Source organism: Oryzias latipes, chromosome 7 (assembly GCF_053564925.1).
Source record: "Oryzias latipes strain Hd-rR chromosome 7, Olatipes_Hd-rR_3.1".
Classification (NCBI taxonomy): Eukaryota; Metazoa; Chordata; class Actinopteri; order Beloniformes; family Adrianichthyidae; genus Oryzias; species Oryzias latipes.
Genome location: NC_136243.1, coordinates 28,883,354 through 28,909,857, shown reverse-complemented (window position 1 = coordinate 28,909,857; position 26,504 = coordinate 28,883,354). Strand labels below are relative to the sequence as shown.

The 26,504-nt window shown below is 38.9% G+C and overlaps 2 protein-coding genes across 5 annotated transcripts; both read right to left on the bottom strand.

Moving 5' to 3' along the window:
• Window positions 1-258: 258 nt before the first annotated feature.
• l3mbtl1 (L3MBTL histone methyl-lysine binding protein 1) lies at window positions 259-20,606 on the bottom strand. Of its 4 annotated transcripts, none has more exons than XM_011476856.4 (22): window positions 20,468-20,606; window positions 19,332-19,516; window positions 18,407-18,588; window positions 17,493-17,619; window positions 17,020-17,200; window positions 14,753-14,891; window positions 14,590-14,638; window positions 13,655-13,743; window positions 13,318-13,422; window positions 13,025-13,160; window positions 12,273-12,364; window positions 11,809-11,960; window positions 10,862-10,938; window positions 10,434-10,519; window positions 10,250-10,360; window positions 9,932-10,073; window positions 8,779-8,881; window positions 3,560-3,754; window positions 3,420-3,469; window positions 3,092-3,249; window positions 1,878-1,940; window positions 259-1,749 (listed from the first exon to the last, which is right to left on the bottom strand). In XM_011476856.4, the coding sequence occupies exons 2-22, from the start codon at window positions 19,495-19,497 to the stop codon at window positions 1,615-1,617; spliced, it is 2,538 nt and encodes an 845-aa protein (XP_011475158.1). In that variant the 5' UTR covers window positions 19,498-19,516; window positions 20,468-20,606; the 3' UTR covers window positions 259-1,614. The 4 variants fall into 4 exon arrangements, with proteins under 4 accessions (XP_011475158.1, XP_020560168.1, XP_078805664.1 ...); XM_020704509.3 differs by having other exon boundaries at window positions 3,566-3,754; XM_078949538.1 differs by lacking the exon at window positions 20,468-20,606 and adding an exon at window positions 19,928-20,210 and having other exon boundaries at window positions 3,566-3,754.
• Window positions 20,607-20,800: 194 nt separating this feature from the next.
• LOC101162527 (serine/arginine-rich splicing factor 6) lies at window positions 20,801-25,423 on the bottom strand. The gene is made up of 6 exons (XM_004070338.5): window positions 25,208-25,423; window positions 24,707-24,870; window positions 22,333-22,472; window positions 22,023-22,225; window positions 21,837-21,908; window positions 20,801-21,753 (listed from the first exon to the last, which is right to left on the bottom strand). The coding sequence occupies exons 1-6, from the start codon at window positions 25,312-25,314 to the stop codon at window positions 21,318-21,320; spliced, it is 1,122 nt and encodes a 373-aa protein (XP_004070386.1). The 5' UTR covers window positions 25,315-25,423; the 3' UTR covers window positions 20,801-21,317.
• Window positions 25,424-26,504: the final 1,081 nt, after the last annotated feature.

The following is a 26,504-nucleotide window of genomic DNA, read 5'->3' as shown; positions in this document are numbered from 1 at the left end:
AATAGGGAGTGTCCTTGTTGCACTCTTACATTTACTTTAATATTCTCATCACGTCGTTTCCTTTCGTCTCAGCTTAGTCCAGATAGTTGACAGTTTCTAGTCGGATCCAGCAGGAGGTTCACATTTCTTTTGAATATTTTTATACTAGAAAAAGAAAGACCATGTGGGCTCGGTTGTGAAAACATTAGTAGGAAGGTGTGCGAAAAAATCAGTAAGTCAAAAATGACAGAAAATTCTCAGAAAGAGGCAGAAACATAATTTAGACAAGACATTTTTGATGTTTATTGATATTGATTGAATGGTATTTGTGACTCAAGATTATCTCGACAGACATACAAATCCCATCAGAGAGACACGCAGATTTAATACTCCAAGAGCCCTTAAAACATTCAACTTTTCCCCCCACAATATAAACCCCATACAATTTTTTTCATACCAACTCTGACATAAACTGTAAACATAAAAACACTCTGAACCGAGTGTTCATTACATGTAAACAGTGGAGAGCTCCACTGATCAGATACCAAAACACATTTATAGTACAAAGAAATCTGGATTTTTGCACTCTCTAGTGACCAAACAGGAAATACCATTCGTTAAAATCAATTTGGTTTTACAATTGTGCTAAAATGGCAAAAGGTTGCTTTACTCGTTCCAACTATATTAAAAACAAAATAAATCTTATGTAGACATTAAAAGTGAAACCCTGCATTGCTTCTTTTTCTCCTAGTCAAGAGCAAACGGTAACATTTTCATCGGTAACATTAGCTTAAGCATTAATTGCAATTCACAGATGAATAATACTTTTCTCCACAAAAAAAATAATAACCTGAATAATACAGAATAATTCTATTTTCCAATTATGCGGCTACAGTGCAATCGTCATGGAGCTGTCCTTTTAAGTGCTTTTGAATACAGTACTTCTCTTCCTTTATTGCACAATGCATAAGGCTTGCAGCAACCTGACTGATTGTATTGAACCTTTTTTTTATTGTTAGTCAACAGTCCTGTTCTCTCACGTCGCATCTTATATTCTGAGTCTAGTTTGGTTCCTGCATCTATGATTTTAAACTGATATTCTCCTTCCTGTCCAAAATGCGTTCCAACGACGTCCACAGATGTACCAACTATAGCTCAATTTTAAGCCCATCACTACACACATCTTTTTCTTTCAGATTGTTCATTTATTTTAGCTCCAATTTTCAATTATCATCAACTTTCGGCTTGAATTCAGCTTCCCGACATGTGTCTGAAAATGTGCTTTGGGTTTTGGCCAAGCGTTCCACAGACAGGAGATGTGCCACAGCTGTAAAACGCTTGACGTTGATGTTTTAGGGTTTTCAGAAACATAAGACATCATTAGGGAAAGCCATTGCACCAGTTTTTCTCAAAAACAACCCCCATTACCATATTTTTCCCTTCCTTTAGTAGTTTTTTTTCTATTCACAGCATTATTTTTTTCCCTGACTGAACCCCATTTCCCCCTCCTTCTCTCTGATGGGCACGGGACACCAAACACATGAAAAAGTACTCAGGGAGTTTACCCTGCAACAGAATGAATTTGGCACATGATGACTGACACCTCTGCTCCTCCACAGCCAGCAAAGGGTGGGATCACTTTAGTCCCTCATCCGTGGTCTTAAACATCAGGATGGCGTTGGAAATCTTGAGGGCGGGGCCTAGTTTGATGCTCATGATCTTCACAATGTCGGTCTGAGTCAGCAGCAGGAACGCTTCTCCGTCGATCATCTGGAGAGATAAAAGCATTAAAAGTCTGTTTGATGCTGAAGATGCTAAAAGCATGTTTGTTGATCCACAAAAGTGTGATCATCAACACAATATTTGACGTTTATAGTGGTTATTCTTTGACATCTCACCTCTTCTTTGAAGAGACGAGCTTGCTCTTCACAGCCTATCAGATTCTGGACAAACCTGAAGACCTGCATCAGAGCCACAAAACACTCAGTCAAATTTAACCCACATCTAGTCATTTTACCTCCGTTAATCTTGCAAGTTTTCGTTTTTCAGTACTTTCTTTTTCTCTCCAGCAGAAAGTTGTCCATGACCTTCAGCCGTTCGGTTCTCTGACCTAATTTTCATTTTTTGGTTTTCCCAGACTTCCTGCATCAGCATCTGTCTGTTATTTTGTCTGCTTCTGTGAGATTCTCCATGCTTTGTTGGTTTACACTGATTTTTCAGTCACAGGTTCTTCAAGGTGTTCCACTTAAAAAGATGACAGAGGTCTGTAACGTTCATCACAGGTGCTCTTTACCCGTGGGAGGCAGAATTAACACGAATCATTGTGATTAAAGCAGAAAATACAGCACACAAAGGCGCTGTAAAGCGCTTTGAAACCCCCTAGTTTTTAAAGGATAAAATCATGATCTGACCTTGATACATTTTAGCATTTTTTTATGCAATTGCACACGTTTTGTCTTGTCCAGGGTTATACATGCTTGAAAGTGAACCTTTTGTAATCTAACTTTGTGAGGTCACATCAATCAGCTGCCATTGTTTCAGAGAGGGTCAAGTCCATCCAATATCTTTTAATTTATTTGACAAGATTATTCTTAAAATAACCTGTGATGGGTGAAATCTGCAAAGTAGGATTATAGACGTTTTAAGGCTGTAAAAGACCTCACTACACACTTCATACACTTTTCTTGTTTAAACTCTCAAAGTTAAAACCTTCATAGAAAAACAAGTGTAGTATTATAAAAAGGAAAACAAAGATCTGATCGAGATTTATCTAGATTTGGAAAGCTGGACGTATCTGAACAGGAGACGCACCACAGAGAAGATTGATTGACAAGGTCTCTGGCTAATCAGAATAGTCAGAATAATCATGCAAGATTGCACTGTGAAAATCTGCACAACAGCGAGACTGCGATCTACCGAGAGAACACTGCAAAAAGCCCCTCAGTAAACCTTTATTACTTTGCATATACCGGTAATTCTACAATACGATTAGATGCATTAATATTAATCCAAAAAATTTCATGTTTAGGTTAATTGTCCAGCTCTTTATATTGGCAGTCAGAAATACTCGGCTTATTTCTTTCAGCCAGAAGATCAGCTTAACATTTCTCACCTCCTCGACACTCCATGCTGCCACCTGGCTGGCATGGATGCCCTGAACACCCGGCAGAAGCTTACAGTGTTGCTCCCAGCACAGAGACAGAGCGCGGTCCGACTGGCCGCTCAGAGCGGACATGAACAGCGATGAATAAACTCCCTCTGAAGACATACCTGAGGATTAACACACAACACTGGCTGTTTGTGGCATAGATCATAAGTGAAAAAGCTTTATTACATGGGGGTTAGCATGATGTCACAAAAAACCAGCACGACTTGGTGAGGCTGTTGTCTGCATAACATTTAATGCCTATAGAAAACCTTCAGGGCGTTTTGAGACTTACTCTGATACTCTCTTTGTTGGTCCTTTCTGTATTTTGGGGGACGACCAATCCTGAAGGAAGAGGGAAATGAAAATCCCTAAACATGCTGTGGAGTGTAAACGCTCGTAGAAAAGTGTTTACACACACATACATCCACACACCTGTACCTGCCACGGTAATGATTTTTCTTGCTCCTCTGGCCAAAGAAGAGGTTTCTCTTGCACTCCGAGTCCGACAGCTCGGCCTTCAGCCGGCCCTGGTTGCGCTCGGCCAACGGGCAGCCGGAAATGCAGTGATGGGCGGTGAAACGACCGGTCACATGACCTGAACCATCACAGCCGGGAGTTGGACACTTCCTGTTCAGAGGTGTAACAGCTCATGGTCATCTAACCAGAGCCTGAATGATGGCACCAAATCACAAAAGGATTTTTTTTAAATTCCTTTTTAAACTTTTTTTTATTCCATACTTTTAAAAATTACCTGTAAATGTTCAACTGTATTTGATATGAGGGACACGGTAAATGTTGTTTTTTTGTTTTTTAAATATTGAACTTTAATCAGCTTTTATTGGATTTTGAAAGTTATCATCCATTTCTGAATGTCACTTTAATATTTATATTTTTAACCACTATAGATGCAAATATTTATCAAACCACTTTGGCTAAATTCAGGCGTCAAGGAGTTAAACTGGCCTGCTCCCCCTCCTTTAACAAATGTTCTACATTAAAAAAAAACAATGTAGGTATTCACACAAGAGTGTTAACCAGAGGCAGTACCGAGACATTATTATTTAAAACCTTTTTACATCAGTAGTTAAAAACAAACCAGATATGTTCTCATATTTAATTTAATTCCAAAGATATTTTTTGGGAATGTTTGATATTAATGTAAATGTTTTGTGGTGCCTACACTGTACTGTTGAACAAGCTCTTTACCTTTACCTTTGTGTGTCATTGTTTACATATGTATGTCTGTAAGTTTTGTTTTTTTGACTTGCCTTCAAGGGCCTATGTCATGCTTTTCTTAAGCCTTTCAGAATAAACTATATCCATACATAACATCCAAATAACATTCAAACTTTTGCAAACATGGATGTACATATTGCGGAGCCTGGAGGCTCCTGGCAGCGCAGACTCTTCCTGGAAGGGGCTGTTCTCCACTTTGTGACATCACAATGTGAGAACTCGCTTGTTTTAGTGGATTGGGAAGGGCTGGTGCTCAGAACGCAGGTTTGTAGAAGAAATGCTCAGAAATGCGTAAATAGATCAATGTTACATGGCAGGACGTTTTTCTTTTTGTGGTTTCCTTTTGTTTCTCCTTGCAAATGTCAGTGTGCAGGTGCTGGACTGCGATTGGTGTGGTGCTCCGGCACCAGGAGTGGATGGGCTGCCGGAAATCACACCTGGAATCGCACCTGCTATAAAAAAGAACCAGGAAGAAGACCCGAGGAGGCTCATTTGACATATCCCACCTCTCTCAAAACCAGCTATGTGGAGTTCAGAGTTGTAGGGTTGAACTGCCATTTATTTTGAAACATGTTTTCTCTTGTTTTTGTTATGTTAGGGAGGTAAGTTGTTGTCTTTTGGTTTATGTTTTACTAAGTAAGATTTGGGTTCTTGTTAGCCAATTTTTGTTTTTTATTTTGGCCTGGGTCTGCTCTGAAGTAACTACTCTAGCTCTTATGGTTCGATCAAAATAAAATCTTTTAACCTGCATTAAGTGTGCTGGCTTTTGAGACCGGAGGGAGATGGGGCTTCATTTTTGTGTTTTGTCCTAATTGGGCCACTAGACGGGGGATTGGGGGCGTAACAATCAAAATACCATTTTGGGGTTTCTTTTTATGAGGAATGAACATGGTAATACACTTAAAAGCTCAAAAAAGTGCATGATTATAAGCCCTATAAGACAACAGATGTAATTAAGGATTTATGCTAGATAAACACATTTATTCTATGCAGCACAAATAAACTAGCGATTCATAAACATAGATTAACATGCATTGTTCTAATTTAGATAAAATGAAGGTTTGGTTAAGAATTTCAGAACTTAAAAAAACACAAAATTATTTTTATCTACCGCTAGTTTTTTTTTAATCTATATAATAATCACATCAACAGTTATCAAAAACCATTAATGTTTATCCCAATCTTTGTGCTGCAGTTAAGTTACTAAGCTAACCTAGAGACATACATTTTAACATTTCTGAATCTTTCATTTACTAAGCTGCTGTGAGCCAACCAGCTTGTTCTATTGCTTCACTGTGATGTGAAATACTCTGATTCATCTCTTTGCGTCTGTTGAGGCTTCAATGGAGGAGGAATGGAGGCTAAATGAGTTCTAAGAAAGAACACGCTGAGGCTTGGCAACACTCCAAAGACTTAATTTGATGATGCTCCGTTATAAACTAATGAATGTGTGTGACTATATTACCAATTTTCTTCCGATTTTTCTGGAGCAACATGTGAAAAAGCTCTTCAGAGGCTTCAGATTTGAGTGCAGAGCAAGCTCTCATTCTTGCTGTCCATCTGTGCTCCTGGCTCGCCGTCACGCTTCCCCTCAAAACAGTTCCTTATTAAAACATTTTGCATCATGTGGTGAAGATGATACAAACTTTACTTATGTTTGAAGCCCCAAGTGTGTCAAAAATCCTTATTTGATGGCTTTTCTGCGAAGGAAGCATGGATGTTTTTTCTCTTTCACATGCCAGTCAGATCTCACAGTTCGTCACCTCTTTCACTGCTGTTGGCTGCACAATGTCAGCATGCTTTGTGAAAGTCAACACAAGGGTGGACATTTTCTGCTGGCTTTGGTGTTGCTTGAATTCGCATTAGAGCACAAATAGAACAAAGAGGGAGTCTTAGTTTAGGATATTTTAATCAATGCTTTGTGTCAGTAGCTTGAAGCTGTTGTAGGTTTTTCTGTGCATTTCAGGGGACAGTAGAACATGGATGGCTAGGAAATAAAATGAAAAACAAAAAAGGACAAGCCCATTTTTTTACACCAAGATAGATTAATTAATTGGAAAACGCTAGTTATGAACAAGGTTTTTCTGTTCGTGCTTCACTGAGAAGAAAATCTCATCTTTTAAAAGACCCACTACAAAAGAAAATGGTTTTTGGTGTTTATAGCATGTTCTTGTTTCAATTTTTCAATAATGGAGGACATGTATAAAAGAATTATCATTTAAACTGAGTACAGTAAACCCTTGTTTATCGCGGGGGTTACGTTCCAAAAAGAACCCGTGATAGGCAAAATCCGTGAAGTAGAAACATCTATTTTTTTTTAACAATTATTATACAATTAAATACTCTGTTATACATTGAAAAGAAGAACAAACCATTTTACAGGCTCAAACATTTGTTTCACAAATCAAAGTACTTTAAAAACGTTTTTTTTTTCAACAAATAACCTCTGTACAGTACTGTCAAATAATAATTTTAATCATCAATGTGAACAGAAGGCTTCAAATCGCGGAGATTAGCCCCGCCCACCGCGACCCGAGAGTAATTGAATTAAACGGGAGAAAATTTAAAATGATCATGAAAAAAATACAAAGTACAAACGGACAAATAGTGGCTCAGGTGTATTTCAATGCTCTTCAGTCTGAGAAGCTGCAGTGTTTTCTCCTTCTCAAGCCCGCGGTGCAGCTGTGTGTGTTTGTTCGGGAGAAGAACATAGTGATTGACAGTTGGTGTCGCTCTTTTTCTATGGGTTTTAGAGAAACAGGAAATTGCAAGATGATTTGCATGTACGTAATTTGGAAAGCTGATTTACGTACGTGTACATATTAAACTGCAACATTATTGACGCGCAGGTAGAGAAGAAGCGGAGTGACTTTTTTAGCCAATCAGAATGCAGAACACAATGCACGACGCAAATCCGTGAAGTAGCGAAACCGTGAAAAGTAAACCGTGATATAGCAAGGGATCACTGTATTTCTTTTTTCAAATAGTGTTGGATCGGGAGCAGATGAAAGCCGGATGTTTGAAAAAGCTTGAACTTACTACGCAGCTACTGTCGTAGGCGGGCCAAAGTCTCAATTCTAAATCCTCCACTTGCAGAAGAAACAGAAACATTGACATCTTCATTTTCCTCATCTGAGATGCCATCTGGGTCTCTAAACTGTGCGGCTTTTTTTGTGCTACACTAACATCTTTGGCTTACAAGGTGCCTGTCGCCAGCAGGAGAGCGTGTAAACAAAGGCATGCAGGGAAATTAGCACGGCTAACTTCCGCGCTAACAGTCCCATCCACAGCCCAAAAGCGAATTTCTAAAACGTCCTGCTGCTCTTCAGAAAATAAGTCTTAAAAATGTCAGTTTTCTAAATTTTAGCTAAAAAAAACTGCTTAATCTTAAGTAAAAGACCACTGGGAAGAATTTTTGCAGTAGAAAAAAATTTACCGTAATTTCCGGACTATAAAACGCTATTTTTGTCACACGCTTTCAACTCTGCGGCTTATTCACGAGGCTAATTTATGCTTTTTTTTTGTGTGTGCATATTTTCTAACGGCTGCTAGGGGCGCTCGAGCAGAAAGGGTAAGAGTGAGACAGGGGGAATACGGAATATGTGTTGAGGAAGACACAAGTTTTATGTAAATTCCTGCTTTGTGAATGAATAGCACGAACAGACCCTCATCATGGAAAATGCAAGAAGAAATGCATATGATGCAGCTTTCAAATTAAAAGCAATCCTTAAAAGCAGTGTGAAATCCACCATCACCAACGGGTTTGGAGAGGCCGGTCTGCTGCGTGACGGAGAGGACAGCGCAAGCTCAGGAGTGAATTTGCCTCAGGATGAGAGGGACACTGACAGTGACAACGAAGGAGACACAGAGAAAGTGTGGCGAAGACTATCTGACGCTATTCTAATCCGACACTGAGGAGGAAGACCTCAATGGTTTCAGAGCACAGGAGGCGTGTGCCTATAAGTTACTGCTGCTCTCAGTGACTTTTACCGGTGTTTTTTTTTAACCAGCTCTGTTAGTGCTGTTACAACCATATTGCTGCACGCGCTCCTTCCTCTTTCTTACACACGCCGCTCGTGGTTTCAGCACATACACATCCTCATTCTACGACGCATGTTTCAATGTGGGCAAATGCGGCTTATAGACTGGTGCGGCTTATGTATGTACCGTACGAAATGGTTTATCCTTTGAAAATGTAATGGGTGCCGCTTATAATCAGGTGCGCTCTATAGTCTGGAAATTACGGTAGTTGGAGTGGGACTTTCAGTAAAACAACATGCAAATTCAGTGACTGAGCAATGCTACTTTTATTTCTGTGATCATTTTCAGTGGTTTTAGCAGGAAATCTTTTTAAAAGTCTTAAAGTGAACATATATGTAGTGTTTAACAGGAGGAGAGGTGAATTCAGTACTGACCTGTTGTGGAAGCTGTACTTGCTTGTTCTCTGGTGGCTGATAGGTTTACAGGAAACAGAGGAAGGGTAGCTGGACTGGCCTGTAGCTGGAAATTCCCTCACACCTTCACACAAACATACACACTAATGAAGACTCACATGGTCCCAACTAAACAATTTAATTAAAAAAAACCTTTGGCAAAAAAAAAAAATCACAGCAAGTCAATTTAAAAATAGGGTCAGGTGAAGGAAAATCTTACAAATGGAAATATTACAGAAACATGGCTAAACTACAAAGAATTGATCCTATTTATTCATTAATTTTCTCGCTTAATGATAATAACCTGGGAAAAAAAAGTCAATTTGTTAAATTTCTATTTGCTTTAAAAAACGAATAAATACTTGAGCACAAATTTAAATATTTCACATTTTTGTGGATCCTACTGTCATTTTGAAATAACTGAAACCATTAAACTAACAAACAGAGAAAAAACACCGACTACATAGTTTATATGTTTGTCTGGAAGCTGTTTGTCTCCAGAACAAAGCTTACCTTTCTATTAATTTATATCATTTTCATTCGTATCAACTGAGTTATTTAATGTCCATTTTTGCACACGAAAAATGTATAGTTTGTTAAACATTAATGTGGTCAACCTTTTGCATATTTTGCATGGTTTTATTTTAACATTGTATTGTGTTCTGCATTCTGATTGGCTGTAGACCTTTGATAATCATTCTCCTTCATCCCAATGTCTCCTTTACAGTACAGAATGCATTTGGTTTGCTAAATTAACACATTTATTTAATCACTTCCAGATCTTTGGTTTTAATTCTGCAAAGGTTTGAATTTTGAGAGTTTAAACAAGAAAGAAAAGTGTCAAAATGTTCATGTCTGTCTGAGAAGTGTATAAAATCAGCAAAGAGGAGATTTACAACCTTAAAAGTTCTAAACTTGCAAATATTTTAACTGACCACTTTACGGATTTCACTTATCGTAAGTTTTTTATTTTATAGAATAAACTAGGGAACATTGTAATTTAATTCTAGCTTTGATTGGAATATTAACAAAAGAGAATTTAGCGCAAATTAGCAAACTAAATTCATAATTGACCGACAGACCTTTGCTTAAATTTATGAATAAGATCATGGAGAGGTTTCCAACTGGTTGATACCTTGAGGTTGCTGCGTTTTGTTGTCCCGCGGAGGAACTTTCAGAGGGTGACCAGTCGCTTCGCACCAGCCGGCGGGATGAATGTCCGGGTGATCCGAGTCCATCCATTCGTCGTAGACATGACTCCAGCCATCATAATGGATCTGTAAGCGGCAAAAGGAACAATCTACGTACGCAACACTAGCATAGATCAGTCTCAAATAATGGGAGTAATTATCCAAAAGCATGATGCTCCAACACTCACTAAAATTAAATACATTCAGTTTGAGAGAGGCAGCAGAAAACCGGTTGTCTGTATTGTTCTAACAAAGTCCCCCACCTTAATGCGATGCGTCTCAACTTCCTCCACTGTGGCCACTCTTATCAGACCCGGGCTCCTCTTGTCCACAGCCTCAAGTTTCATCTGAGGCTGAAAGCTGTGAGGTGCTCTCTGACAACAGGGTGGAAAATGTTTGATGGACACGATTAAAAGTTTTTAGATCAGTAAAAAACTGATTTCTCACCACTTTAAAGACCTCTGCAGCTACAGCTTTGGCACCCGTCTCCTCCAGATACAGACACCAGGAAAACCGACCTTGGTCTGGATAGTCTGTTGTTGCAAAGCACAAAAAAAGTGACTTTAAATTTTTCATGACAGTAAAAATAACTTTTTCTAATGTTTCCACCACAATCAAAAGAATAAAATAAAATCCATCTTGCATATTTTGACTGCTAAAACATTTGTTAACCTATTTTATTTTATTATTTTTTTGCTGCCTTTCACATAAATAGAATTCTCTTCTCTTGAATGATGTGCTGTTTGGCAGTTTTGTTGTTTTTGGCTGATCGGTGTGGAAGTGAACACTGAAGCGAGTCACCTTTATTGTTTATGAGCTATTGTATAACTCTGAAAGTAATGAAATCACTGATTAACTCCTAACACGTTGGTCACCTTGGGGCGGCGTAAGGGGGAGGTTCCTCTCTTGGCACCAACCAATGGGATGAATGTATGGACTACTGGCATCACACCTGCAGCAGAACACCAACAAATTAACAGAATTACAGGAGAATACACGTTTGATAAATGCAGGTGGGAAAAATCCCAGAATCACCGAAACGGTTTGAGTGGATCAGGCTGTGGAGCGGCTGACCAACAACAGCAGACGCGTAATCTACATGAGGCATCAAACCTCAAAGAGATGACTGCTTCTTAGTGTGTATCATTGAAGAGACAATAAAGACTTCTGCTCTAAAAGGTTAAAAAAAAAAAAAAAAAAAAAACTGACTCATTGCAGTTTGTCATCACAATGCCAATGATTAACAAATCAAAAACCCCAGACAGAAACTGAAACTAGGCTCATTTTTTTCCCTCATTATTACAAAAAACCCTACCAATTAGGTGATTTATTATTTACAAATTCAATTAAAATCAGTGGTTTGTCTATTTACTTTCAGATAAATAACCCCAGTAAATAAGAATTTTTTTCTAGCCTTTAAAATGGGTTAATTGTTTGATCAAGCATTAAATTTACTATGAGAAAGGGCTAGTAAAAAGGTCAATTTAATTACTGCATTGAGCCTTTAAAAATGTGTATAATGGACCGATAGTTTTCCTCATTTAGCTGGTTTTGCCTTAAGAACTAAGCCAACTGCTTTTATCTGATTGGTCAGTTTATGCCTTGAATAACTTGAGATGCAGCAAAAAAATCATGTAAAAAATAGGATGTTAAATAAATGTATCAGTGCAACAAAAGTTATTCTGACAAATAGAAGTACTGGGTCCTATTTCTCCATAGAAGTCTATGAGGTTTCGGCTTGTTGGAACATGAGGAAGGAGGGGTCACTCGGTCCAGTTCTCATGTACAACGTAAAAAAGCGCAACAACCAACGATGGCTGACCAGTAGTCGTATGTGTCATCCCAGTTGTCAAAATGAACCAGGAAGCGGTTGTCCACGGCGTCGGTGACCGTTGCTACACAGATGAGGGAAGGGTTCATGCGGTCAACCGCCTCCAGCTTCATTCCAATCTCAAAGCCACAATTCACATCAATCTGAAACAAATAAAGGGTAAATAAAATACTAAATAAAACAATATATGTAAAGTTTTTATTATAGAGACTTTTTTTTTTTGGGACTTTGGCACTAAAATAATGTTTAAACAGCCAGCGATTGAAAAACAAATTTTATAAAAGTCTCCAACACCAGAAAGATGGATAATAAAGTTCTTAGTTGAACTAGATGCATGGAGAAAATTGAGACAAATGTTTGAGTTTTTAATGGAGGTGCTCTTTTTAAAGAAATGTTTCTTTTCATCAACTGTGTTGAAGAAAAGTATTTCTATAAATTATTTCAAAGACACTTACTCTGCCAGGACTGGAAAACAGCTCTTTAGGAGCCACTTGAGCTTTAGTCATTTTCAGGTAGTTGGTCCAAGTAAACTCTTCTTCTTTACATCCTAAAAAAAAGGACAGAAATGCAAGGAAAACCATGTTTTATGTCTGATTTGAATAATAACTAATTTATTGTTATCATCCATTAAGGATTTCACTTACTTTCAGTAATATACAGTACAAACCAAAAGTTTGTGTCAAAACATTTGGTCTGTACTGTGTGTGTGTGTGTGTGTGTGTGTGTGTGTGTGTGTGTGTGTGTGTGTGTGTGTGTGTGTGTGTGTGTGTGTGTGTGTGTGTGTGTGTGTGTGTGTGTGTGTATGTATGTATGTATGTATGTATGTATGTATGTATGTATGTATATATATATATATATATATATATATATATATATATATATATATATATATATATATATATATATATATATATATATATATATATATGTGATTTATAACTACTGTGGAGGGAAATAACGGAAAAAAACAAGCAGGAGAAATGTCGTAACTATTTTTTTTTAAATAAAAATGCTGATTAAAATAAATAAATGCTATTTGGATCTTTACACTAAATTATAAATAAAGAACCTGAATTCATGCACTCACTTTGCTACAGTATGATTAAAGTAGAGACTTCCCAAACGTTTGCATGCAAAAAAATTATATCATTTATAAGACAATGGTCCTTTGACGTGCATTTAGATCTATGGTGGTGTCACCTCTGACCTTTGGGCGTGTGCAGTTTGTGTCCTGTGCTCTCACACCAGCCAGCAGGATGGATGTCCAGGGAGTTGGCGTTCACCCAGAAGTCATGACAGTCAGAGTAGCCGTCAAAATGCAGCCGCAGCCGGTAACCACAGACCTGCATGACGGCATCAGCGCACATTAAGCAAAGCCAACCACAGAGGTCATCACCTCCCCAAACTTTTTGGCAGGCTGTCACTTATTTTTTGGAAGTGCCTTAATGATTAACAAGGTTTATAAGGCACGCTTTTTTTCGGATCTACTGCCCGACTCACCTCGGCAACAGTGAGGACGAAGTACATGGAGGGATGCTGCGGATCGATGCCTTCCAGCTTCATTCCCTGCTTAAAACCGTTCTTCACTGTAGGCACCCTCTGCGTCTGGAGAAATTTAAAGAACTCCCTTTGTAAAAACATCTAAATAAAACTTGGTTGACGCAAAAACACCCAAACCGCTTCAAAAATTAGGTTTTTAAAAAATGAAACCATAGTGCGAACTTCGTTAATCCTTTATTTATCATATTAAAAACAGTCAAAATGCATTTCTTTGTTTAGGTTAATTTTAGGTTTAGTTTCCAAGACAACCAATGTGTACTTTGGAAGACAAGTCTACCTCTTGGAAGAGCTTGCTCGGAGCAGCGACAGCTTTGGTTTCCTCCAGATACTGAGCCCATGTCCACTCTTCTGTTTTACTGTCCCCTCCTTCTCAAAAGACACCAGTCAGCTTATTACTTCATGCAACGGCCAATCAGAGTTTTTAGAACAAGCGCATCAATGAAAGAAAAAAGATGGAGAGAATCAAGGGGTGGAAGCCAACCAAAAACGGAAAAAACTAAGAATAATAATCTTCTCGTCTAATTTCATTAAAAACATTATTATCTCATTGGGAGAAATAATAGAAAAGGAGATGAAGAAAAGAAAAAAATATAATTTTAAAAAAGTACTTTTTCAGTATTACAAAAGAATTGCAAAAACAGCAACACATGTGCAGTTAATTCATTCATTCATTTTCTTAACCGCTTTTTCCCTTTCGGGGTCACGGGGCTGCCAGAGCCTATCCCGGCCACTTGTGGGCGAAGGCAGGGGACAACCTGGACAGGTCGCCAGTCTGTCGCAGGGTGGAATGTCCGCAATCACACACCCATTCACTCTCACACTCACACCTAGGGATAATTTAGAGTTGCCAATTAACCTATGAACGATGTTTTTGGACGGTGGGAGGAATCCGGAGACCCCGGAGAGAACCCACGCATGCACGGGGAGAACATGCAAACTCCGCACAGAAAGGTCCCCCGTTGATGTAGTTTTTCACATCCCCCAGCCGGGACTTGAACCGGAGGCCTTCTTGCTGTGAGGCAAGAGTGCTAACCACTGCTCCACCGTGCAGCCTGTGCAGTTAATTACATTTACAAATCTGTAAATTTCATAACACTAGAAAAGCAATAGAATATAAGATGACAGTTTAAACAGTTTAAGGTAAACAACTAGACAAAGAAAGTTGTCTAGTTGATGAAACGAGCAAAAATCAAGGCTGAGAATGAGCCGAACCTCCTCTGATGTGTCGACTGTCCATTTTACCGTCATCCATCTTTTCATTCTGTGAAACAAACAGGAAAACACTTTTTAATCTAATCTTCGTATACTCTGAGCTAAAGCTAAGTTCTTTTTCTCATGCTAGGACAGTATCCACATAAAAAAACTGCACTCTCACTGTGCCTTCCATGTCGGAGTCTTCCTCAGATGGACTCAGGTATTCCTTCCTCTTCCTCTTCCTCATGGCTTTTAGGTGGTCTGGGTTAAGAGACGTGACTTTTCCCCCTGCTGGAACCTTCTCGATGCTGACGCTTCTCCTGGGGTGGAAGGGAAGTAGAGATGTGGACATTTGAACACCACAGGTGAGAACATTTCTGTCTGAAAGACATCATTACATCCAGCGATTTCATTCTAATAACTGTCATTTATGGAAATGGAAAGCAATTATTTCTTCAAGACACACCCCATTAAAAAATTGTGTTTTTAACATGTTCTTGTACCTTTTTTCTCATGATGGAGGACATACAGTACAGACCCAAAGTTTGGACACACCTTCTCATTCAAAGAGTTTTCTTTATTTTCATGACTATATAAATTGCAGAGTCACACTGAAGGCATCAAAACTGTAACTTAACACATGTGGAATTATATACATAACAAAAAAGTGTGAAACAACTGAAAATATGTCATATTGTAGGTTCTTCATAATAGCCGCCTTTTGCTGTGATTACTGCTTTGCACACTCTTGATGATCTTCAAGAGGTAGTCACCTGAAATGGTCTTCCAACAGTCTTGAAGGAGTTCCCAGAGATGCTTAGCACTTGTTGGGCCTTTTGCCTTCACTCTGGTGGAGGTGTGTTTGGGGTCATTGTCCTGTTGAAAAATAAATTATGGTCCAACTAAACACAAACCGGATGGAATAGCATGCCGCTGCAAGAAGCTGTGGTAGCCATGCTGGTTCAGTATGCCTTCAATTTGGAATAAATCCTCAACAGTGTCACCAGCAAAGCACCCCCACACCATCACACCTCCTCCTCCATGCTTCACGGTGGGAACCAGGCATGTAGAGTCCATCCGTTCACCTTTTCTGCGTCACACAAAGACACGGTGGTTGGAACCAAAAATCTCCAATTTGGACTCATCAGACCAAAGTACAGATTTCCACTGGTCTAATGTCCATTCCTTGTGTTCTTGAGCCCAAACAAGTCTCTTCTGCTTGTTGCCTTTCTTTAGCAGTGGTTTCCTAGCATATATTCTAGCATGAAGGCCTGATTCACACGGTCTCCTTTGAACAGTTGTTGTAGAGATGTGTCTGCTGCTAGAACTCTGAGCTGCTGTTAACCTGCCATTTCCGAGGCTGGTGACTCGGATGAACGTATCCTCTGCAGCAGAGGTGACTCTTGGTCTTCCTGTCCTGGGGCGGTCCGCAAGTGAGCCAGTTTCTTTGTAGCACTTGATGGTTTTTGTGACTGCACTTAGGGACACTTTCAATGTTTTCCCAATTTTTCAGACTGACAGACCTTCATTTCTTAAAGTAATGATGGCCACTCGTTTTTCTGTACTTAGCTGCTTTTTTCTTGCCATAGTACAAATTCTAACAGTCTATTCAGTAGGACTATTAACTATGCATCCACCTGACTTCTGCACAACACAACTGATGGTCCCAACCCCATTTATAAGGTACGAAATCACACTTAGTAACCCTTGTGCTATCCTAGGCACTTTACCATTGGGAGTCGGGTCATCTAGACCCACTAGACAGTGCTCTGAACCTTTTTTCTTCAATGATTTGTGATCTTCACTGGTGTCCATGGATAACATAAAATCTTTCCACCTTTATCCACCTTTGTCATGGTAGGGAGAACACATCAAAGTAAGGGTGGGGTCATCTAGGATAGCACAAGGGTTAAACCTGACAAGACACACATTTCAGGTGACTACCTCTAGAAGCTCATCAAGAGAATACCAAGAGTGTGCAAAGCAGTAATCAAATCAAAAGGTGGCTACTATGAAGAACCTACAATGGGACATGTTTTCAGTTGTTTCACACTTTTTTGTTATGTACATTATTCCACATGTGTTAATTCACAGTTTTGATGCCTTCAGTGTCAATCTACAATTTGCACAGTCATGAAAATAAAGAAAACTCTTTGAATGAGAAGGTGTGTCCAAACTTTGGGTCTGTACTGTACATAAATAAAATTCATCTTAAAATTACATTTCTGAGTATATCTTCCACTAGCTCCCTGCTCTGCTCCATTCTGATGCATCCACTTGTAGACAAATAGATCCATGTACAAATTTCTAATGAACTACTGCAGCTATGCAGAAACTATGTCCTCGAAAACAACACTTTTTTAAAATGTATTTTATGTAAAAACAGCATAATAATGATTAAAATACCACTGAGAAGGCTTCTGCAATAATTGGAGCAACTGAGCATACTTGTCAGGGATCGGGTCCCTGCGTAGCTCCTCTGTGGGCAGTTTCTGAGCTCTGGGGTTGTGGTTTAGTGTCCCTGGTCCACCCAGGACATCAGGCTTGACTGACACCAACCGCTGTGGCTCCACTGCTTCGGCTCTCAAAGCGCCGACTGGTGCAGAGACCTCTGGTACCGACGTCAACACTGATTGACAAACACAGATTTCAAACTAATTTGAATCTTTTTCCTTGCATTCTTTCCTGTAAGTATTCTCTATACTTTGGGTCTAACGGTTTTTCTAAATCACTGAGTGGTGCATGACAGATATTTGTAACCTTTTCATGTGATAAGAGGAGCACTTCAGCAGATTATGTCATCATTGTTCATTTACAGCTTCAAACCAACACAGTGCATTGCTCAAAAAAAGAAGCACACATCCTGCGTTTTGACAGTGCAGGAGTGTATAGGCGGCGGCTCTCCGCCACCACGGCCCCACCTGGCTTGTCTGGAGGGTTTTCAGCATTGTTGGATCTTCCTGAAGAACCCACTGCAGGGTCAGTGGGACCGCCGGTGGTTCCTGGGGTTATAAGTGTGCTCAGAGTTCCTACGTCACTAACACAAAACTGCAACACAAACTCACACACATTAGTCAGTTCAACCAAATGGGTCACCCCGTTTTGCTTTACATTCAAAACATATCTTTTCCTTCTGATTCAAATATAAAAACAAATATTCCTACTTTTAGGGTTTTTTCCCCCTCTTTGTTTTAAGAAAATTATTTGATTTAAAAATGTCTTCCCTTTGTCCAGAGAAGCTGTGTCACATTTCATTTGAAGTTGTGCCAATGTGGCCTTCTCTTCTTCTGAAATAATTCAAAGCAAAATGTAGCTATCTTAACATCTCAACAAAGAAAAGGTTTGTGACTAAATCCCAGCTTCTTAAGGCATTTAACCCTTTTTTTCTTTTTGAGAAGCCAGTATTTGTAGAAAAAACTTTAAAAAAAACATCAAAGTTAATAAAGTGATTATTGCAGAATCATTTAAGTTTGATTTAATGTCTCCTGAAACTAGAATAACCTTTTTTAATTAATCTGCAAATCTGGTATTTTCAAAATATTATTATGAAAATAAAAGTGAACAGAATTAAATACACATATTTTTTACAAACACCTTATTAGAATCAATTATTTCACTTACCTATAGAATAATTAAAATAAACAAAATAGTAGTTTTCAAGAAAGATCTACCCATGCAAAAGTAAAAAATTCAGTAAAATCTATCCTTTGGGGGTCGTTTGTTTCACAATAGATGAATTATGTGAACACAACTTGTTTCTTTTGAGCATTTAAGTGTCAAAAAACTTTTATTTGACCACATTTATTGAATGGTGAGATTACAACAGCGCTTTTACCTTCAGATTACTACTGGGCAGAATGGCCATCCCTTCCTTCCACTCGAGGACGTGTACGATGCTGCAAGCCGTGCCCATCTGAGCTGTTAGAGCGGTTTTAGCCATGTCGTTGGCCCTGCTGCCTTTGCCTGCGTTTCCCACTGCAACAGTGGGGGTCAACTCAACTTTCTGATGACTGGGAGCTGAAAACAGAAAGCAGAATAACTACAATGTCCCTTCATTTGAGTAATTCAGAGTAAACATAAAGAAGATGCATTTTAAAGATACACTCAGATGAAAATCCTTTTTTTGGTGTTTTTAACGTGTTCTTGTAGCATTTTTATAATGATGGAGGAAACCCATATAAAGAAAATTAAGCTCAGTTGTTTTTCTGAGCATTTTAAAAATTAAATATCAGTTTAAAGAAGTGTTTTTGTTACATAGAACATACATTGAGCAGACCACAAGCTTCCTGCACCACTCTATTCTGATGCATCCACTTGCAGACAACTAGATCCTTCGTGGCATCTGGATCAAAACTGTACGGCTGGATGGCTCCGATATTGCTCGCCATTTTTGCTCCATCTGTAATTTTTCTGTTGGGGGGTTTGAGGGGCTGTAAACTAGCAAAAAAAAGTGTAAACAGATGGGTAATGGGAAGTGGGGGTGGGCTTAGAGGTAAATTTCTGACGAAATACTCCAGAAACAATGTCCTAGAGAAGAACACAGCTTTTTTGAGTTTGGCTTAAAACAGCATAATCATAATTAGGAAAACACGGTACTCTTTGAAGATAGATCAATAGGATGATCAGAGTGGGACTTTAACTGGGGATACGGATCTGTTTTTTGTTTGTTTTTTTGGCTTTTCCCATGTGTCACTGGATGACAGGTGGGGTGCAGCCTGAATAACAACAGTGGCAAAGCAAATACTAAAAGCTGCATTCACCCGGCAGGAGGAGAGCCGTGGTGGTGTGGGGCTGAGGTCGGCTCTTTTTGACTGAGCTGTCACCGCCGCATATGAGGATGGTCTCAGTGGCAGAGGACGACGAAGGGTCGATGGCGGTGCAGTCGGGTTCTTTGCATCGAGCCTCCATGTTCACTTTGGTGCTCATGAGTGAATCCAGGACTTTTCTGCTCGGGCACCGACATGCAACACAAAAAAAATTAAATTAAATTCAAGACTATTAAAATACAAACATCACCAGATCACAGAGCTTTGGAGGAAACATTTTTTACATTGGGGCTTGTCAGAAAAGTATTTCACTATATAGATAAATGTGATCCTTAGATGAACCCTAACTGTTTATTTTTATTTTTCTCATCCTGACCATTAACAACCATTTCATGAAAAGGTATTAAAACGCCATCATGACCGCACATCTGTAAATTTTCTCTCATCTATTTGCACATATTTCCAACCACTTTCATATAATTGTAGAAGAAAAAAAAAGATTAAATGAAATCCAAACTTTATTTTTTTGCATTTAAATTCGGTTAGAAGCAAACATGACTTGAAAGCTGCGACTTTCTGCCATCTATTACCTTCAGTAATAAAATTAAAAACAAAAATAGGCAACAATGGTAACAACTATGTTTACGCGCGAGCTCCAAAGTCTGCCACACAAAATATAGCGTTTCAGTTAAAATGGCGGAGGATCAAAAATTCACCAAGCAAGTAAAATATAAAAACAGAGAGATGAGGAAAAGCCCACTCCAAAGGGAAAAAAGGAAGCGTTTTTTCGCTGCATTTCAGTGGAAAAGGGTGTTTGCCTCCACGAACCGCTTCAGATATTCAACTAACCACAGCGAAAAAATACAACACAGCGGAATATATCAACGGAAGTCCGCTTTGTTATTTAAACACCGGCTATTTTTATGAAATGTCTACATTTAGAGTGAAGCCTGCTCGATAACGCAAACACGTTTTCTTTAAAAAAAAAAAAATAAAAAGAAAATTAAAATGTGAAAAACCAAATTGAAACCCCTTTTTGAATAAGAAAAACCTTCGAAAATCATTTTTAACAGTTAAAATTTGCAAATTAAATCGCGTTTGCACATTTAGGGATTTGAAATTTGGCTTACCAGCGCTGATCTCCTGCGGCTCCGGGGTTTCCACTGCGCGTGCGCAGAGCCTCTGCACACTCACCCATCGTTTGATAACAGCAGACGCTCGAGTTCAATCGTTCCACTTTGTGTTCGCAAAGTGCGAATTTAGCGAACCAGGATGCACCGCGGCAGTCTCGCGCCTTCGTTTTGATCCTGACGGTTTTAACATAGGATAAACAAAACTGATGGAATCATCCATCCTTTCGGTGCTGTTAATGACCGAGCATTTATTATATAATTAGCTGGATATAGGTCATGCCGACACCGCAGTCAAAAATGTAAACTACCAAAGCAACATCAAACACGGAATTCCTTAAGATATTTATTAAACATAACAAAAATGGTTCAATTGGATTTGTGGGGCAATAAGATGAATGTACCTTAACTTTAGTAATGAACAATCTAGTTCAAACACCAGAACAAAGCAATTTCACAAAAACAAAAAAAAAAAAAGGTTGAAATGGGGGTGTGAATGGGTTGAAATTATTTAAATTATATCTTCATGTAATACGGTTTTAGCAAAAAGCTGTGGGAAAAAAACGGGGGGAATAAACCTGAAGCTTAAATGAATGATACAGGATGTTAAACCTGAAAACATAAGTGGGAAGGGTCAAAAGATGAAATGAAAATTTCAGTTTAATTTTAAAAATAAAATGTTTGAACAGCGAGTGAAATGGTATTTTTAAAAACAAGAACGCCTGAGACAATGGGGCCCAAATAAACAAAAAAGAAGCTTAAGAAGCTCTGATCAGGTGTTACAACTGCTCAGTATGTACAGCAATAGAATTAGGCTTAACATTAAGAAAAACATCCTCGTCCACTTCCACTAATCCTGAGAGGCTGATCTGGACCGTGAGCGGGACTTTGAGCGGGAGGCTGAGCGTTTTTCTCTTGAGTTGGATCGGCGATCATCTTCCTGTGGGGATGGCAAACGGTCGGGCGATTTCTCTGGAAGCTCCTTTTCTCCATTCTCAACAGGGGAAGCCGAACGGCTGCGAGACTTTTTATCAACAGACTTTTCCTTTGATCTGCTGCGAGAATCCCCATCAGATCTCCCCTTGGAGCGGCTCTTTGAACGAGACTTCCGGTCGGCCGATCGGGAGCGAGATTTGCGAGACTGCGAGCGAGACTTGGACTTGCGAGATCGGGATCGAGAACGGGATTTGCGGCTGAGGGATCGAGACTTCCTGTCTCCTGACTTGGAGCGAGACATCCCAGATCGTGAGCGGGAATGACGTCTTTTGTTGCTCCGAGAACGAGACCTGTAGGGGAAAGCAGAAGAAGAGCAGAAGTCTTCAATCTGTAACAACGTACTCTTAATGTTTGAGCTATCAAAGACTCTTACCTAGAGTGGGATCTGGAACGGCTCTTTGAGCTCCTACGGCTCCCGCTGCGTGAACGTCGGCGACTACGAGATCTGTGGACATATGCATGAAGTGGTAAAACTACTGCCCGCAATTAGTCTTGGTAAAAACTACTGAAAACTTTTAAAAATCACAGAAACTACATGAAAAATAAACAGATTTATTACCTGGATCGGCTACCAGAGTAGGACCTTCTCTTGTGCGGTCTGTCTTCAACCAAACGGATCTTTCGCCCGTTAATATCGGTTCCATCCAGCTTGTCCAAAGCCCTCTTCATGTCAGAATAGCTCCGGAACTCAATTACCCCCTGGTTAGTGCGTTCCTTATGAGCATCAGCATAAGTCACCTCTCCAGCCTGACGCATGAAATCCTTATAGGGTAAGAAAAAATTAGAACCATGCTTAAATGCACTGCCAAGAAAGAAAATTGCAAACTATGCGCCGATGACATGACCAAATCCGTCGCTTTAACAGATACCTTAAGGTCCTGCCAGCTGCAGCGGCTGGACAGGTTCTCCACAATGAGGCGGTACTCGGTACGGACAGGAGGCCCATACTTGTCTCTGCCTACGCGGGTCCTGCTGCTGCTGCTGTTGCTGCTGCTGCTGTAACCGCTGCCTTTAAAAAGGAAAGCACACAACAGTTATGGGAAGCTAATACGACGGGCAAAAGAACTACTGAGCTCGGCTATCAAGTAACATTTCCAAAGGGGATTTTACTTAAATAAATGAAGATCCATCTATTTTCAAAGTCGAAAGTTCAAATAAGCCATTTTGGAGCTCTAAAGTTTGAATTGTAAAAATACAGAAGTTACAAGAACACCACTGTATCTGTTTTGGTATCCAGTAACAAAGCCATTCTAACTTCTTAACCTCTGCACCTACTAACACAAAAATGAGGCATCCATACAGGTTTCTGTTAAAGAGACTGGTCCATCAAATTGACCAAACAAAAAGCATTTACTGTTTTTGGACAGTTTGGAAAAGTCTGAAATGCTTTTTTTCTTTCCTTTCAGGCTTATACTTACAAAATTGTTTTTTTGATTTTCCTAAAAAAAAAAAAAAAAGCTGATCCAGTCATGTTTTCTGACAACATAGAAACCAATGGCAATCCTCACCATCACCCCTGGTCTATTGGCAAAAGGTTGCTGTCATCATGGCTTCCGGTTAGGTCAGCCAAGGATCAAGAGGGGGGCAAAGGTCACACACACATTGTAAGGTGAAAGCCAAGGCCAAACGGGACAGGCAGTCATCTTAGCCAGTCATCTTTAGCCTCAATGGACTCTCAGCCTCAGCCCGCAACAGGACTCTTTCAAATTGAAACATCAAGGACTTCTGTTAATGTTTAATATATAAAAAAATATATATATGCCAAGGTTAACAAACACATTTCATAAAAATGTTAGTGAAGTCCTAAAAAAAAAAGAAAAAGACCAGCAAAGACTACACTAGCTACGTTTGCAGTCATTTGTGTGTAAACATTTCTAATCAAACTAATTTTACAATTTAACATCATTAATCAAAACATTTTAAAGAACTCCACAACTTTTTTTTTTACTTTTACTTGGATACATAGCATTACTCTTAAAAGTGCCCTGAGTTCAGAATAGCAGTTTATTCCTCATTGAAATGAAGATTTGACTCCGTGCAAAGTTTTGATCAGGGAGAAAACGGTTCACAATAAACTGACACAATGGAAATTATCAAATTATCAAAGAAAAGACGAGTGCAGTCCATCAGAGTGAAGATAAGATTTGAGAAAGCACTAACGCCTGATTTAAAACAGGGTTCCTACAGGTATGCTCACAGTTTACCAAAATACAATACATTATCTTCAACTGGATTCTATTAATAAATTGCTCCTTTAGCATTCATCTACTTTTGATTTAAAAATTAAAAAAATTACTTTTAGTTTTTAGAGCTTTGCATGGTCAAGCTCAGAAGTACATATCTGACCTTTTAAAATATCTGACCTTAAACATCTGACCTTAAACCTGCTTTAAAACTAGATGAGATCTCTCATTTCAAGCCGTTGCTCTTCATCTTTGGAACTCCCATCGTTGTTGCATCAGAGGGGCTCCGTAGAGTGTTTTAAATCTCAGGTCAAGACGTTTTTAATCAGGAGAGCTTTTAGTTGATTTTAGAACTTATTTTACTATGTTTACAGTGTTTTGTTTTATTATTTTATTACTTTTGTGTTTTGATTTGATGCTTCTGCTGTAAAGCACTTTGAGATTCTTTCTGGGAAAAGTGCTATATAAATAAAGATATTCTATTCTACAATACGATTTAAATCAGGTTGAACTGAGTAGACATATGTTGATTCAATGTAGCTTGAACACCATAAGGACGAACCTAAACACAAATAGGGGAAGGGTAACACCTCTTGGGCAGTAGCCTTCAACCTTGGTCCTCAGGATCTACCACCTTGGTTATTTTCTAGACATTCGTGTCGTACCTACTTTGATTATCTTAGATTAGATGTGCTCAGTTGATTAAAAAAAACCTTTAGCAGGTATATAAGTGAAAAACTAAGCAAGGTAGTAGATTTGGAGAAACAAAGTTAAGGTTGTTTTAATGTTAGATCTGCAAGCTAAAAGATTCAGAAAGAAACAAGGAACCCTGTAATAAAGCATAACTGATTTAATACGCAAGTAGTTGAGGTGGTACAAAAATAAATGAGTTTTTTTTGCTACAGAAAAAGATACAAACAATAACCCAATTAACGAGCAAAAAAACTGTAACACTGTTAAAAGGGCTTTATTACATTATCAATCACCTGAGCAGCTCACATTGTAACCTCACTGATGGAGGAGAAGAAGAGACGTGGTATCTTTAAATAACTGCACTTACTGCGCCCACCACCCCAGGAGGAACCCCCACCGTAGCCGTCTCGGTCTCGCCGCGGTCCCCGGGCATGCTCGACAATCACCCGCTCCCCACACAGCTCCTTCCCGTTCAGCTCGTACACAGCATCGTCAGCATCCCTGTTATCCTCGAACTCAACGAAGCCATAGCTGTGGAAAGAAGAATCACAATTTCATTTCACTAATAAGAACATTATTTGAGTGAGGATAAATTCAATTAGCCGACGTTAGCTTAGCAAATGTAGCAAATAACGACGCCATGTTTGACATATGAGAATCTAAAAAGAAATCAGAGAAAATGGACGTTTTACCCTCAATCCGGTATTTATTTTAACACTGACAGGAATCCTTAAGCGATATGTAACGGTGACTGAATATGTACGCGCACAGTTCAAACGCGTTCACCTCATGTCTGCAGCTACGCCGTAGACATGCCCAGGTGTCTTAGCGTTAGCCAAACATGTGCGATTTTATCTCTAGAACTTACCCATTTTTCATATCGACTTCCAGTAATTTACCGTATCCGCTAAAAAATCGTTGAATATCTTTTTCACGAACATGATAGCTTAAACGACCTATGTAAACACGAGGCATCTTTTTTTTTTTTACTGAACTTGTTCTCGACTGTTCCACCAAATAGCTACACGCTACTGTAGCTAGCTTCTTCTGTGGTGGGCGTTCACTAAGTTCCAGAAACAGCCAATCAACGACAAGATAAGCTATTTCCGGTTCCTGTACTGCAGTTCTTACTTCCTGTCCTTTTTTGTAATTTCTTTTTCATCATTATTATTTTTTGGTTAAGAACAGAGCAGTAAACAAAGAGTTTATTGAAAGAACACGGTCACACAATGACATATAATCAGGGTGTTGTAAAATTTCACATAGAAAATACATACACACATTAAAATCTATTATCTTGTGTTCCGAAGATTGCACAATAAATTCAACGGGGCTTGATGGTTTATTAATTATGGAGCATTGACTGTTCTCATGTACAATCAATGTTATGTTGTCCAAACATATACGTTTTTCACCTGCAAACCAATAGCCGCCAATTAAAAGTATTTAACTTTTCCAAAAACTAGTAGAAACAATCTGGAACTATCTTATTTCCCCCAGTTCTTTAGTCATCTGATTGATGTAGATTTTTATTAGTAGTAGTATTATTTAGATGTGTTTGTGTCAAATTTTGTGTTCTAGCTCTGCATTTCACATATTTATAGGCTGCCTTTACATTAACAAAACATTGGTCCTCATTATTAGGTTTACTACGAGAGTTGCTAAAAGGAAGCAAATATCCGATTTTTAACCAACCTTGGTGCACAAAAACAACTGATAAGCTATTTATGCGACAAAAAATAATTAAGTATAATATTATACAAGATTTACTGAGAAATGTAGCTTCAAATATTCAGGGGAAAAACCTATCATATATAAAGATCTTTAAAGCTTTCACTATCATTCATAAATGTAGTTTACACAATACAAGTAAATCACAAATAAACCTTAACCCTTGGTAAATTGTATTATTTTTCTTGAGGTCCAAAGCCATTTACAGTTTTCTCTTTTGCCGCCTTTAACCAGAGTTGTAAAGATCCATTGAGTAATTTCTCATATTTTATATCAGAGTAATACCAATTTGTATCTTTATTATTCATTCGTTCATCTTCTGGTGTTTTATCTTGGGGTCACGGGGCTGCCAGAGCAAGGCAAGGGACACCCTGGACCGATCGCCAGTATTGCAGAGCCACAATCACACACCCATTCACTCTCAGGGACAGAGA